This window comes from Convolutriloba macropyga, unplaced genomic scaffold (assembly GCF_964194025.1).
Source record: "Convolutriloba macropyga unplaced genomic scaffold, txConMacr16.3 SCAFFOLD_4663, whole genome shotgun sequence".
In the NCBI taxonomy this organism is placed as follows: Eukaryota; Metazoa; Xenacoelomorpha; order Acoela; family Convolutidae; genus Convolutriloba; species Convolutriloba macropyga.
The window spans coordinates 124-20,433 of record NW_027449237.1 but is presented as its reverse complement, the minus strand read 5'-3'; the positions used below and the strand labels follow the sequence as shown (position 1 = coordinate 20,433).

Genomic DNA, 20,310 nt, shown 5'->3' with positions numbered 1-20,310 from the left:
ATGAAGAAACAGCTCAAACTGTTTTCGCTTGATTGAATATTTTGTTTGATGAACTCATAGCTAACTGGTGGCCCCCGATCTATCTCAATGTCCCCATTTAAGGGGTAAACTACTAATGTACGTGTCAATACGATTAATCTTGAAATTTGCAGAGTCTGAAGTCAGAACTTTTTAAATAGAAAGTATTCCTGAAAAAACGAACGTGTGGCTGGAAGGACTCATGCAATCAAGTCGCGATTGTAATGTTAATAGGATAAAGCATAGGTAAGTAAGTGAAGCGAAGATAGAAGATTATGGTAAATCAATTATGTGCCCAGAAATTCTTGTCAAAAAATTATTACTCAACTCAATAGGGCCTGTGATACCTGATGTATCTTTATTCATTTATTTGCTTGATGCAGTATATCTTATATGGTGCCCTAATTTTAGTTCATTTATTTGCCTTTCATATTTTGTTCAGTTCGCGTCTTGTGATCTGTTGTTAACTTTCTGCTTGGTTTCCCGCCCCGTGATCAGACATGTCTGATCACGCATTCACGTCGTTTACAAGTGCTTCATATTTCCTTAATCTTCATTCTCTTTAATTTTGCAATTTAAAATCAGTTCATCAATTTCTCTTCTTGAATTGCGCTCCCGGAGTAAACGCGAATAAACTGAATCAAGATTTCGCTTCGCGAATCACTAAGTAATAATTTCTACGCACACCCGCACCACGAATCACTACTCTAATAAAGTAGAGTACGACAGGGCGCAGCCAGCAACCAAACAAACACCCCTTGGAATTGACCCCTTTTGGGACCAACCTACACCCGATCCTCCTCTTCGCTGGGGGAAATGGAGAGTACAGTACAAATTGGCACTGCTGGCCAATTTGTACTGTACAAATTGGCACTGCTCGGGCCTAAATCATCTCAGGTTTAGGCCCGAGTAGCGTATCAAGGATAATATTATCCTTGATACGCTACTCCGGCCTAAACCTGAGATGGTAGAACTTCCCCTTGAGCCTATTTACAAAGAGACAATAGTGGGTGCCTCCGCACAATCAGTGAGAGAGAGGAACGCACGCAATGCGCAACAAAAGATGAACTGGCAAAACAAATGCCAACGACTCATTGAAGTGGGTATCATGTGTGGCGATAAACCGTGGTCGTTGGCAGATCGCAAAACAGTTTCCCTTCTCTACTTAAGCATCGGGATAGAAGGCCGCCGCATGCTCAATTGTAAGAACCCGCACATCATGATCGACACTCTCACTACCGTTGACTTTTGGAAGATCGTGGAGGAAGCATTCATCCGTCCACGTAACATAACTTTCGATCGTCATGTCTTTCTGATTACAAAACAAATTCGGGGAGAAACTGTAAAACATTCCTACGGTAAACTGAAGGATTTGGTTGAGAATTGCGACTTTGAGAATAAAAAAGAGACCCTGATACGAGATGTCTTCATCACTAATCTGATAGATCCTGAAATTCAAAAAGAGCTTCTAAAACAAACTGTTGGACCGCGGCAGGCTTTAGAGCTAGCAATCAATATGGAACTCGGGATGCGGAATCAACATCAGATACAGCAGCACAACAAGATCGTTGTTCCTGCAAATGTTAATGCAGTTCAATTCAACAATAATTCACAATAACCGTATTGGCAGAATACGAATAACGCCTCGAAACAAAACAATCATTCGACAGTCTACTGTTCGAATTGTGGCGGTACTTGGCTCCCAAATCATCGTGAAAAATGCATTGCGAAGGGGAAAACGTGTAATAATTGTGGGCTTTTAAACCAATTTGCAAAGGTTTGCCGCAAACAAAAGAACATGAATACAAAGCCACAGGATTACAAGAAAAGGATGGTACGTGTCGTAGAAGAAGAGCCACACCCAGAGGAATCTGTGAAATTTCTCCAACCAGCTAAACTCTACGAATCGGATTACATCGATGATCGAGACTGCCGTAGAGAAAGTTGAACCACTCAACATGCCTCTCAAGATTGGTAATATCAACACTACACTACTCGTGGACTCCGGGAGCGCGTGTAGTATACTCAACCGCTCACTCGCGTCGCAGGTGGTACAAAGCGATCCCCGTGCATTCTGGATCGATGAAACGGTGCCCCCACAACTGCGAATTTTCTCAAACGAACCCAAACAAGTTGAAGGAAAGATTCAAGTCCCAATAACAAGCAAAAGCTGGGTATGTGATTCAGTCACCTTCACAGTTGTAGCCGACGGTTTAAAGTCCTTAATAGGTCGTGATTTGTTTGACCAACTTGGACTTGCAGTAACTCAATCTTTATTTTTGAAAGGTAGCCGTGTCAACAACATTGCATCTCCCGAATTTAAAGAACAGATAGCCCAAACTTTTCCTGGTTTGGTATCACGTATTGGAAGATCAAAAAATCATGTAGCAAAATCTAAATTTCACAAAGATTTTCAACCTAGACATCAAAAATATAGACGTATTCCTATTAATCTTCAAGACAAGGTCAATACTGAACTTAAAAAATTGCTAGCCGAAAAACACATCATAAAATTTTCAAGTTGCCCTGATAAATATTTCATATCACCCATTGTAGTTACGGTAAAGAAAGACCAAACGATAAAGCTTGCACTGGATTCAAAAGTATTAAACAAAGCCATTCACAAGAATAAATATCAGATGCCGAACATTGATACGTTAATTGAATCTATATCTCAACAAATAAGTGCACCCGCGCCGCAAAACACAACGTATTTTTCTACAATTGATGTAAATTACGCGTACAGTCAGTTAAATTTTGATGCTAATACAGCTAATCACTGTAATTTCAATATTTTCAGCGGCGATATGACTGGCACCTATCGGTTTCAAATAGGATTTTACGGACTTACTGATATGCCAGCTGAATTTCAAAAAGCTATGGATTATACTCTGATTGGCTTACAAAAAACATATTGTTTTTTGGACGATATTCTGATAGTTATTAAAGGATCTTTGAAGGAACACAAAAGCTATGTCATAAAATGTCTCCAACGATTAGATGAAAAAAATTTTAGGATAAACCTTCCCAAATGTCATTTTGGAAAATTAGAAATTGATTGGCTTGGATACCATATCTCACAATCGGGTATCTCGCCACTCGAAAGTAAAACAGCTGCGATCTTAGCACTCGAGGCCGCAAAAACTCTAAAGAAACTCCGTTATTTTTGGGATCAGTTCATTATATTGGAAAATTTATTCCTAATCTCGCTCAAATAAGTCATCCTCTCCCACCACTACTGAAAAAGCCTTCAAAATTCCTCTGGACAGCGGAACATGAGAACTGTTTTACAGAAATTAAGAATCGCATTGCGAACGCAACCGCAAATAGCCACTACAACCCGCAACTCGAAACACGCGTAAAATGTGATGCGTCCCGTTCCGGCCTTGGTGCAGCTCTTGAACAATTAACAGTAGCTGTGTGGAAACCAATCGCATTTGCTTCCCGGTTATTAAATTCTTGTGAAGAACGTTATAGTGTAAATGAACTTGAACTTTTGGGTGTAGTGTGGTCAATTGAATATTTTAAAAATTATCTGTACGATAAACACTTTAAAGTGATTACGGATCACCGTGCACTTCTCTCAATTATGAAAGAGAACAGATCTAATAGAGAAGCCATACAACAGTAGATTGACCCGCTGGGTAGATCGCTTACTTCCTTTTGAAATTTGATATAGAACACCTTCCCGGGGCAAAAATGGGTTTGGTCGATTACATTTCTCGAAACCCGTTCCGAAAAGCTAAAAAAGTTTCTGCGTACGACGAAGAATTTATCGTTGCAAAACTAAAATTTATCTCCAAATCCATTAACGCATTACAGTTTAATATCACACATTCTGCATCACATTTACATCATTTGTTAACAAACCACAATCTCGCATTGCAAAATACAGCTAAAATTGAGGCACATAATCCCGCATTACAAATCACATCTAAAGTTGAGGCAAGTATTAAATCAATAAATTCAGTTCGCACAAACGCAACCCGAGTAAGCGAACATGTATTTAACAATTCACTCGCACCGCGAAAACTAGCCTCAAAGGCTACTAGTGAATTAAGCAATTTAAAATATGCACTACACGCGCCGCAATTTACACTTCTCTCGCCTAGCAAAATACCAACAAAAGTAAACAATTCATTCAAATTAGGAATAAAGTAGCATTCGCGCAGCGCAAGCCTCAATTTATTCAATCACAAATCCCGCCAATTAAATCACATTCCTCAAATATCTCTAATAGTCATCACACAAAAATAAAATCAGTGTTTTTTGCCTCTTGCTACCCTACAATTTTGTCGCATCTTCCTAACTCTAAAAATTCAAATCTTTATTACTCATTGCCTGAATTAAAATACGTCAATAAAATCACAAATAAAATGCCTTCCAAGAAGCGTATAACTTGCGTTCGATTTAATGATGCTTCACGCGCAGCGGAACACCAATCCACAAGTGGAAACACAACTCGCCCCGCAAGTCAGCGATCAAACTCGCTAAGCAACTCCCGCACGGCGAATCAACAAGTCGAACCTACAAGTAACCCCCGCGAAGCAAGTTCACCACTTGATGTAACACCTACCTCCCCGACCCCTTCATCAAATGCAAGCACTCCGCTAACTCCAATTCCGCATGTTCCGACGTTCGATTACATAGTATCAAAAATTTTCAACAAGTTGTTAATCGCTCCTCCAACAAGCAGGGATGCAGTACTAAAGGAGGTCAGGGACTGTATTTTGACAAATAATGAGAGCCGCCTAAAAGCTCTCAACCCTTATATCCATTCCTATTGGAGGGACCTCCACGTGCGTTCCGGGTGCGTCTGCATTGACGAGAAAGTGGCAATCCCTAACGTATTACGCGAGGCGCTAACCGACGACATTCACGCCAGTCACCCAGGCACTTGAGGAATGATTTGTATTGCCACACATTGCTGGTGGCCATACATGCGCCGCGAACTTATCGTCAAAACCACCGAGTGCAAACCCTGCACGGCGATTGGTAAGAATCTTAAATCTTTTATTCCCGCTAAGCAATTCAATCCCCACAAACCATGTGTAGAGCCAAATCAAGAAATTCAAACTGATTTTGGAGGTCCAATTTTTGATGAAAAGGGCAATGAAGTTTACTTTCTGGCAGCAATTGATCGTTTTTCTAAATACCCTACTGCATATATCTACGGTAAAGCTAATAGACCAAATGTTTTGAAGTTTTTGGACATGTACTTTGAAACTCATGGAATTCCAAGACCTATCCGTTTAGACCAAGCCAAATGTTTAGTCGGAAATCAAGTAAAAACTTTTGGTAACAAGAATAATATCGACATAATTGAAGCTCCTGTAAATGACCATCGTGCTATTGGGTTGGTGGAAAGACTGATTCAAACAATAAAGAATCGACTTGCATGTATTAAAGAGGAGAAATTGCCTACACGCGCTTTTCATGTAAAGCATGCATTAAAGTTAATAATACATCAACTGCGAATATGTAAACAAAGAACACAAAAGACCTCGCCTTTCGAAGCACACTTTGGAAGAAAACCTAATACCCCGCTAAGCGTGATAGCAACCAGGCCTAATTTGTCGAATCTCACATATAAAAATATTATAAATCATTATTTAGACGAGGACACAGTGATGCCGGAAAAAATTCTCCCTGATGACAAGTGGGTGAATGGATATCGTAGTGATATAGAGGTGGAGATGGGCGTGGCCCGGGCATCGAATGAAGCGAATGAGAGAGAACGGGCGAGTACTGACGGAGAATCCCGTTTCCTAAAGATGAAGGCGATCAGAGCCATTACCCTGAAGGAACGTGCGGTGGATCTTAATCTCGCACGGAAAGTGCATGGCAAGAGACGCTCCAGAAAGAACCTCGAAGGATTGTACGGAGTACTTGCGCCAGGTTCGCACATCCTAAAGGTAAGCCCAACAACATCCACCATTAAGGAACCCGGAAAGACGATTGTGACAGTGCGCAATATCAATATTGCGAAATTCGGCACCAAGTTGGAGCGACAAACTCCCTTAAAGGCCTATGCAGACAGTAGAGGGCCTAGTTCTGGTGAAAAGATCGTAGAAGAACTTATCTACAGCCACATCAAGGAATTTAATCATAAGCAGAAAGGGGTTAAAAAAATGAAGTTTACTTTCTGGCAGCAATTGATCGTTTTTCTAAATACCCTACTGCATATATCTACGATAAAGCTAATAGACCAAATGTTTTAAAGTTTTTGGACATGTACATTGAAACTCATGGAATTCCAAGATCTATCCGTTTAGACCAAGCCAAATGTTTAGTCGGAAATCAAGTAAAAACTTTTGGTAACAAGAATAATATCGACATAATTGAAGCTCCTGTAAATGACCATCGTGCTATTGGGTTGGTGGAAAGACTGTTTCAAACAATAAAGAATCGATCATCTACTGCACCGGTCCCGGCGGCACAACAGACACGCACATCAGATCGTAACAGGCGCAGTCCATCATATTATGGATTTGAAAGTTCTACACCCAACTCTACCATTCTGCCGCCACCAAAACGACCCCGCCGAGCGGGAGATGTGGAAAGTTTTCAACCCCCACCTGATTCGATTGTAGAGTCGGTTCAACAAATAGCCAAAAATCAGCCGGAAAAGCAGAATATCTCTCCTCTTATTGGTCACGTGTCACCACCCGCCCCACGTCATCCACCTTTACTAGAGATAGCAACACCCACGCTCGTACAATCAATGACGGCACTCGAGGCGGAAGAACAACAATCTGATAACAATGAGTGGGATATCTAAACTGTACTTTTAACTGCAAAACATTTCATAATTTATTAATAACCTATTTATAGCTATGATAACCAGTAAATATATCGTTATTATTTATTTAACCGGGGACCTCGTATTAATTTGTAAATATTGTTATTATTTATACATTCGAAAATTGTATTTTACACTTTTCTTTCTCGATGCAAGGGGTATGTGATACCTGATGTATCTTTATTCATTAATTTGCTTGATGCAGTATATCTTATATGGTGCCCTAAATTTAGTTCATTTATTTGCCTTTCATATTTTGTTCAGTTGGCGTCTTGTGATCTGTTGTTAACATTCTGCTTGGTTTCCAGCCCCGTGATCAGACATGTCTAATCACGCATTCACGTTGTTTACAAGTGCTTCATATTTCCTTAATCTTCATTCTTTTTAATTTTGCAGTTCAAAATCAGTTCATCAATTTCTCTTCTTGAATTCCGCTCCGCGAGTAAACGCGAATAAACTGAATCAGGATTTCGCTTCGCAAATCACTAAGTAATAATTTCTACGCACACCCGCACCACGAATCACTACTCTAATAAAGTAGAGTACGACAGGGCCGACCATTTTGTGCATCCTTGGACACATAGTTGCCCGGGCCGAGGTGTCAACGCTAAAAAACGCAAAAATATGTAAGATTGGCGTTGAATGCGTTGAATTTATGTAAGATCTACGCCTGAGCGTAGATCTTACCAAAATTCAACGCATTCAACGCTAATTTTACAAAATTTTGCGTTGAATTTTAGCGTAGATCTTACATAGTTAGCGTTGAATTTAGGGTTGATCTTACATAAATTCAACGCATTCAACGCTAAACTGACATAATTTTGCGTTGAATTTTGGCGTAGATCTTACATATTTAGCGTTGACTTTTAGCGTTGATCTTACATAAAATCAACGCATTCAACGCTACTCTTACATAATTTTGCGTTGAATTTTGGCATAGATCTTACATATTTTGCGTTGAACTTTAGCGTAGATCTTACATATTTAGCGTTGAATTTAGCGTTGATCTTACATAAGATCAACGCATTCAACGCTAATCTTACATAATTTTGCTTTGAATTTTGGCGTAGATCCTACATATTTTGCGTTGATCTTACATAAATTCAACGCATTCAACGCTAATCTTACATAATTTTGCGTTGCATTTTTGCGTAGATCTTACATATTTAGCGTTGAATTTTAGCGTTGATCTTACATAAAGTCAACGCATTCAACGCTAATCTTATATAATTTTGCATTGAATTTTGGCGTGGATCTTACATATTTAGCGTTGAATTTTAGCGTTGATCTTACATATTTTCAACGCATTCAACGCTAATCTTACATAATTTTGCGTTGATTTTTGGCGTAGATCTTACATATTTAGCGTTGAGTTTTAGCGTAGATCTTACATATTTAGCGTTGAATTTAGCGTTGATCTTACATAAGTTCAACGCATTCAACGCTAATCTTAAATAATTTTGCGTTGAATTTTGGCGTAGATCTTACATATTTAGCGTTGAATTTTAGCGTAGATCTTACATATTTAGCGTTGAATTTTAGCGTTGATCTTACATAAATTCAACGCATTCAACGCTAATCTTATATAATTTTGCGTTGAACTTTGGCGTAGATCTTACATATTTAGCGTTGAATTTAGCGTTGATCTTACATAAATTCAACGCAATCAACGCTAATTTTTCTATTCCTTTTCAGACCACTTTCAGACACACGATTTCAATTTTTTTTTTCTAAAAGTCAATTTTTTCACTGTTTCGACCCCTATACTTCACAAGTGAGAAACATGAGGTCAGAAAAAAACATTTTTTAGTGCTCTTTTCTAGTGCAAAATCCAATTCAGACCATTTTACGATCTCCAAAGTCGATCTCTGAGGTTTCTATTGACAGAGAAAAAACAAAACTTGGGGTTCTCTGCCCAGAGAAAGTGCTAATCTTGGGTTCCTCTGTGAAGAGTGGACCCAATATTTGTTGACTTCTTGACAGACAAGACGCTAGACTTTTGCTTGGCAGAAAGGATCCCAGACTTGATTTTTTCTAGACAGAGGGTTAGAATGGTTCTGCTGTGCCCAGAAAACCCAAATCTTGGCATCTCCCTGGAAAATTTCTGAATCAGGCTCGATAGGCTCTGGAGGTTCTGTACGTGTATATAATAGCAGCCTGACAATTGCTGAAAATGGTGATAAAATGCGCTGAATTTTCGCAGTGCATATCCTACATAATTTCAGCGCTTTCAAGCGCTATTCTTCGCATAAAAATTGAGAGTGGTGATTTTGGTCTTGGACCACAGGTGGTGCAGTATTTTATCTTCTCAAAAATTTAAATTAACCAAAACTTGAAATAAATGCCGATATAAATACAAACGGTATTAGTTATTTATAAACTAAATACTCTCCAACCTTTACATGCCAAAAGACATCGAAAAACAAGTTCGGTTCAATAGTTATCAGCAATATCACCAATTAATTCATTCAGCAACTTTGTAATGTGAAAAATTGGGCTAAATTAAGACTGAATCTGATTGTCGTAATACATTCGTCTGTAGTTTCCTGAAGATACAATGTAAGTGTTGCTGAACAGTGCTGCCACAGCAAAGCAGCAGAACACTATCAAGAATGTGTGATAGAATCCAAATATAGGGTAGACTACACCTCCGAAGCCAACAGAACCACAGATTCGTCCAGCTGAACAAACATATAATAACTACATTATTCAATGATAACTGATATATATGCAGTCCAGTGAACACCAGTGTCGATTCAAAAATTTTTCAGCTTTGATTTCTATTTTTGACTCAGAAGCATTTGAGAAAACTTTAAAGTTATTTTGATGTTCTGTTATCCAAAGCAAAATTTGGTATCATTATTCTATCAATTTTTCTGAATCAGAAAAAAATAAGAATGCATTACTTAAAAATGGGGAAAAAATGTTGACAGAAAAACGAAAATCAAATTAAATCTGCCTGGTTGTTAGTTTTAGAAGTGTATTGCAACCAGAACTATTGCAATAAAAAGACGAGCTATTTAAACGAAGTTCAACCGCAACTACAATCAACAATTTATTACAAGACAAGAAGCTTGAAAGCGGATGGAAAACCAGATGTTTCCCACACACTAATCAATCCTTTGTTACTATAGCCCCCAAAATACCAATTTATGATCAAATATGAGATCTAATCAAAAGGCAAAAAGCAAGACAAAGTTTTATCCATAGACTTTGGCCAAATCCTTGACCTCAAAAGCACTGTCACAGGTTGTCACCAATTGCGCTACCAATTCATGACTAATTAGTTACATTAGCGACCGGTCGAGGACGAATGGTTAACTTGTAATAACTTGCAAGTTTCTGGCAGATACTTACAAGGCGATGCATCGCCTTGCAACTTTTTCTTCCAAAAAGGCCTTACAAGTTAACAATTCTACATGCAAGTTCTTACAAGTTAACCATTCGACTTAAAAATTCTTGCAAGTTAACCATTCGACTTAAAAGTTCTTGCAAGTTAACCATTCTACTTACAAGTTCTTACAAGTTAGCCATTTGACTTACAAGGCGCTTACATTTTAACCATTTGACTAACAAGTTCTTACAAAATAACCATGTGTCTCGAGCCCTGCGAGTGCGAATGCCCACAAAACCAAAGAAGTTAGGTCTACACGCCCCGCCGAATCAACCATCACAAACATCGACTGATTTCGCACCGCCAATGACACTTCCCCAAACATCAATAGTAGTCGCAGAAATAACTAGTCGCCCTAAATGAAAAACAGCTATGAGAGCTACGCCCATGCTCAAACATGGCAAAAACGGAAGAGATCATCAACATCGATTACTGAATCGGATGAGTCTGTGGCTTCGACTCAAGCATGTCCCCCAAATCTGTGCTCAAGCAGTGCACCATCAAGACAAACGACAAATGCTAAAAGAACAACAAGTAAAGAACAAGTCTATCATTTCAACGATCAAGAAAGTCGCTGAGCGAAATCAAGAGCCACAATTATCAGACTTCCAAGTGGGGACTTGTTAACCTGATCCACCGTACCCTACGAATATGAGTCAGACTCTGATACGGACTGATCATAAAACTCGTTGAAAACCACTATTCTATTATTATATTAAGCTGTACATAAACTATTAGTCTTCTGTTAAAAACAAAACTTCGTCTTGTTTATTTTGCTGAGGAGGAAATGTGGTATAGATGGAAAATTCATTGTATCATTTTGCGGCGCTAGTTTCATTAACATTATTTATTCAAAATTTAGTTCTCCTTCTTAATAAATTGGATGGATTATTTCTTTCACTTCAATTTGAAGACAAATCTTAATCGTTCATGTCTTTTTCAAATTGTTTACATAATGTTGTGATATATTGTCTGTCCACGTTGTCTACCTTGCAGTTTACCACCAATTCCTTTTTTAGTTATGATGTTGTAAATGTTGCGTGATCAAATTCATGATCAAACTCATTGTTAATTTCTGAATTTCAATCTCTCTAATTCTACACATTCTATACAATTTTCTGTTGATTCTCTTTCACCCGAACTTTGCTCCGCAAAATGCTCAGAATAAAAAAGCTTACTTAATATTGATATTCACTAAGTAAATCACTAGTACAAAATTAAGAGCCGTATCCGTAAAGCGGATGCCACCAAAATTTGCTAACGAGTTGAATCAACTCATTCAACAAAGATAAGTGTGATTTCACGTCGAGAATACTCAAGTAAATAAGAACAAACAAATTTGACAATTCGCCTAGTAAATCAACTAACTAATACAGAACACGATATCTGTACGACATAACCATTCAACTTACAAGTTCTTACAAATTAACCATTCGACTTAAAAGTTCTTACAAAAAAACCATTTCGCTTACAAGGCTTACAAGTTTACCAATCGACATGCAAGTTCTGAAAAGTTAAGCATTTGACCTACAAGGCGCTTACATTTTAACCATTTCACTTACAAGTTCTTACAAAAAACCATGTGATCTAAAAGACTCTTACAAGATAGCCAATCAACTTGCAAGTTCTTACAGGTTAACCGTTTGACTTACAAGGCTCGGCTTTTACGAGTTAACCATTCGACTTGCAAGTTCTTACAACTTAACGATTCGACTTAAAAGTACTTACAAGTTAACCATTTGACTTAAAAGTTGTAATAAGTTAACCATTTGACTTACAAGGCTCTTACATTTTAACCACTCGACTTGCAGTTTCTTACAAGTTAACCATTCGACTAACAATTTCTTAAAAGTTAAGCATTTGACTTACAAAGCTCGGCTTTTAATAGTTAACCATTCGACTCGCAAGTTCTTACAAGTTAAACATTCGACTTGAATGTTCTTACAAGTTAACCATTCGACATACAAGTTCTTACAAGTTAAGCATTTGACTTACAAAGCTCGGCTTTTAATAGTTAACCGTTCGACTCGCAAGTTCTTACAAGTTAAACATTCGACTTGAGTGTTCTTACAAGTTAACCATTCGACATACAAGTTCTTACAAGTTAACCATTTGACTTACAAGGCTCGGCTTTTGCGAGTTAACCACTCGACTTGCAGTTTCTTACAAGTTAACCATTCGACATGAAAGTTCTTACAAAATAACCATCTTTCGCATGAAACTTGCAAGTTCTTACAGGTTAAATATTCGACTTACAGGTTCCTATAATTTAACCATTCGACTTACAAGTTCTTACAATTTAACCATTTGACTTACAAGGCTCGGCTCTTACGAGTTAACCATTTGACTTGCAAGTTCTTACAAGTTAACCATTCGACATGAATGTTCTTACAAGTTAACCATTCAACATACAAGTTCTTACAAGTTAACCATTATACTTACAAGGCTCGGCTCTTACGAGTTAACCGTTTGACTTGCAAGTTCTTACAATTTAACCATTCGACTTGAATGTTCTTACAAGTTAACCATTCGAAATACAAGTTCTCACAATTTAACCTTTTGACTTACAAGGCTCGGCTTTTACGAGTTAACCATTCGGCTTGCGAGTTCTTACAAGTTAACCATTTGGCTTACAAGGCTCTTACAAGTTAACCATTCGACTTGCATTTTCTTAAAAGTTAACTATCCGACATAAAAGTTCTTACGACTTTACCATCTTTCGCAAGAAACTTGCAAGTTCTTACCAGTTAAACATTCGACTTACAAGTTCCTACAAGTTAACCATTCGACTTAAAAATTCTTACAATTTAACCATTTGACTTACAAGGCCCGGCTCTTACGAGTTAACCATTTGACTTGCAAGTTCTTACGAGTTAATCATTCGTCTTGAAAGTTCTTAAAAGTTAACCTTCTTTCACAAGAAACTCAAGAAACTTGCAAGTTCTTTCAAGTTAATCTTTCGGTCTCGACCCGGGAACATGTTACGTCCAGAAAACATCCGATCATTCCTTTCATCTTTCTCTTTGTCAAATTTTACTCATTTCGTGCTATTTTTTCAAAATCCGATCATTTCATGCGTTTTCTTAGGTCAAATTTTGGTCATATCTCATGTTTCCTGGTCATACTCCAGCCTACTAGTGCTTTTTTCCGGACTGGTAATTCTGGTCAAAATCGGATTCCTCGAGTCGGAACTTTGTAAATAGGGACTTTTTTTCTTTTAAATTCTATAGCGATACCGATGATTTTCTTAGCGACCAACAGTACTAACAAAAATATATTTTTTAGTTACGTCTTGATCTAACTGCACCATAATTTTCCTCAATAATACTAAAGATCTCTTTTTCATCTTGGTTAATTAGTGCCATTACGCCATAAGACGTACACAAAAAAGCAAATTTTCTTGATTTTGTCGGAATTTCTCAGGGCTCTGTTTTAATATTAGAACTATAAGCGGTCGTAGATAAAATCGACAGTAAGGCAAATTTAGTTCAAATATGAGAAACTTTGGAAATATCTGTCAAAATTTGTGTTTTCGAGCTATCGTCGAACGAAAATTGCTTACAATATGCCAATTAAGCAGAATTCAATGAAAGCATAACTGAATTTTCATTAGACAGTATTATTTGCTATGAAAAAATGGTAACCCCAATAGAAACTTGTTCGGCAATGCAGCGGGCTCTGTTATATGAAAACCTTAAAAATAAAAGTTCTTTGTCACTTTTCACCGAAACGATTGTCAAATTTTGACGCCGGGAAAAATTGATTCCTTTATCTCTGAAACTAAAATTTAGACACAGCAACAGTTCAAAATTTCTTCCTTTTTAGTACACGAAAATTCATTCTGGGAGAAATGGGGTCAAAAATTCAACCTACCCGCCATGAGAAAATTGATCCAGATTCCGATCACAAGTTTCAAGTTTTCCAGTCCTCTGGAATATCCGCTGGTTAGCGCCAATTCCTGTAAAATGACATAACAATTCTACAAATTGATAATATGGCGCTAAAACTAACAAGAAAACTTCATATCATAGTACTACTGCTTGTACATATATAAACAAATTTAACGCTTTACACGATGTCAAAAACTTTCAAATCATAAAAAAATTTAAAATTAATGCTAAAAAATTAAGTTTTATTTGGCCAATTACAAAGTATTAAATGATATAAAGTTGTTCTTTATATTTCATACGATGATCTTATGGTTCGATAAATTGTACGAATCATTTATTAGCTTGTATGGTAACCGGAAAAATTGTATTGTTTTTCGGAACTATAATTTCACATTTCATCAGTAAATTGATAAAAGTTATAATTAGTTAATCACTGTTTAATTAATTTTACAGCCAGTAAAAATTGTTTTACTGTTTTTAAAACTTTTATGAACTTAAAATTCTGGTACCAAACTTTAAATTTTTTTAAAAAATGATGAAAAACTTCTAATAGAACGATTTTTTTAGATGAAAAAAATATAAACGAAGGTTTGGAAAAGTTGGTTTAGAATACCTGTAGAAGGAGGTACATGGGGACATATGTTCCAGACAGTGCAAATCCAGTGATGGCCACTACTACAGCTATGTACCACTTCTGTTCCAGACAAGGCAAAAGGTGTGGCAAGAAGTAGAGAAAACTGTTCAACACAAACACGTTTGAGTACCAGAAGTAGATGTATGCTGCTCCACCTATTTATAACAACAAGAGAATTGTTCACACAACAGGATGAAATCGGAGAATTTTGGGCTAGACCTGGGTAAGGGAAGAGTGTGTGTGTGCTTGCGTGTGTAGTGCGGGGAGCGCGAGGGGGGTGGTGTTAGGTGGGTGGGTGTTCATAGGAGTGGTTGCTATATAAATTAAAAGAAAAATTATGATTAACTTCGATAATATTCACAAGTAACTAAAACTTCGTAATTAAAAATTAAAGAATTTCAAACTAATATTATAATGGTAAAGCATTCTCTTCTAAAAAGCATACAAAAACTAGGTAATCAATGGTGATTTCCTCGTGCAAAATGACTGAAGAAAAATGTGTACAATTTTTACTATAGAGCATTTTTTATGAATGTCTACGGAAAATTAGCTAAAATCCATGTAGTCAGAGAAAATCCAAGTCTCCAGGTCTCTTTGCCACATCTTAGAACTTGTTTCCTCTCTTCACATTCATTGATTTAACACTCTCGTAAGAGATGCCAAAATTGAGCGCTTTATTTCCAATTCAGACCAATTCATACGTATTATGCTCCAAACGGACATTAGCTGACAACTGAAATTTGAAAACACTAAAGGTTTGCGTGATAAGTGTATCAAACGTAGTTTTTTGCTGTTTCACACACTAAACTGTCGGTACCACCTACACATCCAGTGAATCAATACCAAAATACAGGCCCATAGTCAATAAAAGTAAAAAATAAAAAGGAATAATGTATTTGATTTGTGGCAGATTCATTTTTCTTCAATAGTGAATACCGAAATTTTATTTTTAAGGACCTCCTGGGCCTTTACAAGTTGCCCATATCTTACCAAGAGCCCCAAACTTCGTTTTGAGAGCAATCATAATCATAGCTGGTTTGGTGCTTCATCATCATTTGATGTTTTACTTTTACCATAGGGTGATTAAGCTTCTTTAAAAGTGCCTCGGAATCTAGTAAAATACACCATTCTAACCCTTTGTCTAGAAAAAATCAAATCGTTGATCCTTTCTGCCAAGCAAAATCCCAAGTCTTGTGTCGCATCTGCCAAGAGGTCACCAAGTCTTGGGTCCACTCTTCACAGAGTAACCCAAGATTTGCACTTTCTCTGGGCAGAGACCCCCAACTCATAATTTTTATATGTCATTAGAAACCTCAGAGATTGAATATGAAGTGTTCTTTCAGCAGCCTTGTATTTGACCTGATCAGACTCTAAATTAGACCTGAGACTTTCTCCGATTCTTTTTTTATGAATCACGCCCGATCGTCTCCGTTGACTTGTTTCGTGATAGGTAAACATGAAGCAAGGCATCATTGGTAAACAAAGGAAGCTAAATTTTCTTGAACGACTTGAATAACTTGGTAATCTACGTTAAAAATGGGGAAAACGTAGAGGTTGTTGCTACTTCTTGCCATCTGTTCCCCGATTTTTTCAGTGAGTTCCCGTTAATTCGGCTAACTAAACTGTAGACCATGTAAAATTGTGGTAAATTATAGCACAGAAGTGAGTGCGATTCTCTACTAGGTACCAAGGGGGGGGGGGGCATTGCTGTAAAGATCCATCACCGCCAAACGCGTTGAAAAGAAAATATCACCGTTGCGTTTTATCGTTTTTTTATTATAAATTTAAATTGAACGCGTTCACCACTATATTACTTTTCAACGCAAGTTCCCGCCTATCTAACATAATTTCGCTAAAACTTCCCGGGTATTTGAGAGAAAAACAATGCCTACCTTTATCAGTTATGTAGCCTGTGAACTGCGTGACTATCGCATACATAGCTCCGATAGACAAGAAATATAACCCAGCAGTATCCCCATCAACGTCGAAATGCTCCAATAAGTAGGGCGACAGAGAAACATCCAATAGCCCAAAAGGAACTCCAAAGAGAGGGAAAATTAAACTGACAGCCCAGATGCCGGGAATTGAGAGGAATTGTATGGATGCTTCGCTTGTTGTGGCTTTCATCTGGTCATTTTGTATGGAGCTCTCAAGCTGCTCTGAGCTCGGATGAGTATTTGAGCTCGCAATGAGTTCGGATGAGTATTTTGTGGGGCGTAGAATTGGAACGTCAGCATATTCGTCATCGTGGCCATAGCACGACCATTCTTGGCTACAACAATTCTACCACGTGAATGTTTCAGATGAAAAAAGTGGCCATTGTCGCCAATAACAAACAATGATGCTTATGAAAAGAACATTATCATTTTGGTGAATAATAAAACAGGGCAGTTTAGAACAGGCCACTGTGGCTTTATGATGTTTGGCTGCGATTACACAAAACCCAAATTAAAACACTGACGTAAAACACCAAAAGTCTGCAGTGCCTAAAGTTAAAATGCCAGAAGTTCCAACTTAGCCAGAAGTTGATTCTGTTGACTTTCGTCATTTTAAAACGTGCGCGTTTCGTGTTTTATGGTTACGTGAATCTGCAAAAGTTACTTCAAAACTAACTTAATATCCCGAAATGCTTCCCGGTTCTCGATAAACGCCAGAACTTCTCACTTACTTTAAGCAGAGTTGCGTAACCATTGCTTTCTTTTCAATAGCAGAGTTGTAAGCTAATCTAGAAAAATAATAGCCGCCCAGTTTAACTCCGAAATTTATTTTGCAACATACTACTAGATTCAACTGCACTACAATGCCTTGCTATGTACATATTGGGAAAATGGATCTTGTCTGTTTGACCCTCCCCACAGCTTAGTCGGTGCATAATATTTGCACCCACCAGACGCACCTGCCATTTTTTTACATAAGGATTTACCATGTAATAACACGTGCGCTTTAATTAGGGGAGCATAACGTACTGGAGGGACACAAACTGAACAGATCCGGAAAAATTAAATGGTGAGAATTTCGAGTAAAATTGATAGGATAACTAGCAAAATCCGTTTCAGAATCCAAATTGATGAAAGAGAGCTCTTCAAATTGAATTTTTTATACGCTTTAGACAATGCTGTTTTTGAACATTTACCTATAAAGAAAACAAATCTGAGCGAAGTGAGGTTAACGCAATTCAGAAGTGTTTAGAAGCCATTTTGTTAACTTAAATTCCTATATCTTCAAATTTGCCAATTCGTATAAGGCAACGAATAGTAATATGCAAAACTTTTAATATCCCAGATCCGGAAATACTTTGCAAGAAATTTGCGATACATTATGCACAATAAAATCTAAAAAACTTCGATATATAACTTAAAGGAACTTCGAACTTTTAAAAGAGTTACGAATGCTCTTTTAGCAACTAATCACGCTTTGGGCCGTTCCCGCTTTAGGACTGTTCTCTTTCCAGATCTTGCAAGATGTTACGTAAACTTGCAAGACTCTCAATTTTATTAGCACTTTGTGGTTAAAAATTGAATCAAATTTTTGTCACTGGTTTCAGCGTATAAAATAGGAATTCGTATAAAATACTCATATACACATATATAGATGTTTTATGTAACGTTTCACCAAATAGTTTCCTTATATTTTTGCTTAATCAGTATGTTGCCCGGGTCAAAGTTTTGTCGAAAATTATTGTGACATTTGCTGTAAATATAGCGTTGAAAACAATTTACCTCGAAACGCTCGTGCCTTTTAGCACGTTGATAGCGGTCAATTTTGTTAAATTAGCGCTGAGTATTTTCAGATTGGTGATTTTTAGCGGTAAAATTTATTCTCTGTATTCACTGCAATAAGTGCTAAAAATAGCAGAAGCAAAAATAGCAAGAAAATTGGTAAAATCATTCAATTTTAGAAAATTAATTTGCTTCAAAATTGGATAAATGATTACTCATATTTCACGATGTGTTGTTTTAGGCTAGGATAAAAACTATGGACAATAGTTCGTAAACACTATTGTAAGTCACTTTTCTCAACGCATCACCCTTTTTCGCTATTGAAGCATCTAGTAACTAAGATATTGTCAGTTTGGCCGAAATGAAAGAAAGACTAATTGGCGATTAATTTCAGAAATGTCTCAAGAATTTACTGATAAAATTCGGGCAATAAATTTTTAGGGCTACATGCTCAAAATGGTACATTTGGGTTACGTTTATCCGCAAATACTTGTTACAAAATGTAAAGTTTTTATTTTTAATTGATTTAAATTTATATTATATTTATTTTTCTTTTATTTGGAAATTGGTATTTGAAACGTGAATAGTGATGACAAATTAATGTCACTCGTTTCCACAAACTTAAAATTTATTGAAATTTGCCTTTTCGGTCATGGGCTTACCTAATGAATGTGAATATATTATAATTATTGCACTTGCCCTTTCCTGTGAATTTCGTCTCTGTCATCAATTCTGTTTCTGGACTCAACAACTGGTTCGGGAAGTAAAATCATCACAACGATCGCCATCAACATCTCAATCCCTCCAGAAGTTAGGAAAGGGAATTCATACCCACCCAGAGAATACACCTGAAATGTTAATTGCCAGAAATGGATATTTCTGATAACACGGTAGATATCGCGGCTGTATTTGCACTTTTTGATATTAACAATTTTTCACTCCAAGTTTAGAATTCGGGCAGACAGCGATGACGCAATAAACATTTTTCCAATCTATTGAGGTGAACTGAAACCCCCCCCCCCACTGTCTTGGGTGATGTGCCTCATCTTGGCCACGTTTCACGTTTATAAAGAGTAACTAAATTAAATGGTATAAGTTTAACCAAACATTGTTTGCTTTGTTATGGTTACAAAATCTGAATACATTAAATAGATTTTTTTTTAAAAAAAAAAGAGTACTTACAGCACTACCAATAGCGGGTCCAATAGCGATGCCAAAACCAGCACCCGACTCAACGAGAGATGTGATTCTGCCTGCGTATGTGGGAGCCAGTGACGTCAGAAGGGGAATCCCAGTTGACCAGATCATGCCTGCGCCGATTCCCATCAATATACGGCACGTGAAACATGTGAAAGCGAACCACAGACCCTCTATAAACAAATTATTTTATGTAAGAAATGTGCTGAAAATATCTAAGGAACTTGCTGAAAGGGCCGAACTCAAGGATTTTGGAAGTGCTGAAAATTTGTAAGAGATGGTGAATTTTTGTACGAAATGCGTTGACGAAAGCTCATGATTTAATTATGTACATTTAGACCCTAAAACTAATTTGTCGTCACTTTCAGCGAACTTCGTACATAATTTCCTGACATTCGTCAGGATTGATAAAAGCTTCTAAAAATTGAACAACCAAAATTCTATGCAGCAACCCAAATCGCATCTCATTAGAGCATCAAGATATAAGTAGGCTAGTTGCTTTAAGACCTGTGATGAGCAAAGACGCCGAATTATGGATCTTTCCAAATTGTGGCGAAAAATGTTTTCTTTGCAATATCTAGCAAAAAAAAAGATAATCTTCTTTCTAGATCTCAAAATAACACACACTCTTATCTGAAGGAAATTTACAAAGCGTG

The 20,310-nt window shown here is 37.2% G+C and overlaps 1 protein-coding gene across 1 annotated transcript; it reads right to left on the bottom strand.

Moving 5' to 3' along the window:
- Positions 1-9,118: 9,118 nt before the first annotated feature.
- LOC142354887 (MFS-type transporter SLC18B1-like) lies at positions 9,119-19,847 on the bottom strand. Its single transcript, XM_075407225.1, has 6 exons — positions 19,640-19,847; positions 19,157-19,305; positions 16,631-17,010; positions 14,718-14,893; positions 14,088-14,172; positions 9,119-9,501 (listed from the first exon to the last, which is right to left on the bottom strand). Exons 1-6 carry the CDS (start codon positions 19,781-19,783, stop codon positions 9,323-9,325), a joined length of 1,113 nt encoding a protein of 370 aa, XP_075263340.1. The 5' UTR covers positions 19,784-19,847; the 3' UTR covers positions 9,119-9,322.
- Positions 19,848-20,310: the final 463 nt, after the last annotated feature.

Excerpts from the sequence above, each read along its gene's own strand:
- LOC142354887 (XM_075407225.1), bottom strand. The coding sequence starts at position 19,783 with ATGGGAATCGGCGCAGGCATGATCTGGTCAACTGGGATTCCCCTTCTG. Across the intron at positions 14,894-16,630 it reads AGGCTACATAACTGATAAAG|GTGGAGCAGCATACATCTAC; the intron begins GTAGGCATTGTT and ends TGTTATAAATAG. Across the intron at positions 14,173-14,717 it reads CCATGTACCTCCTTCTACAG|GAATTGGCGCTAACCAGCGG; the intron begins GTATTCTAAACC and ends GTCATTTTACAG.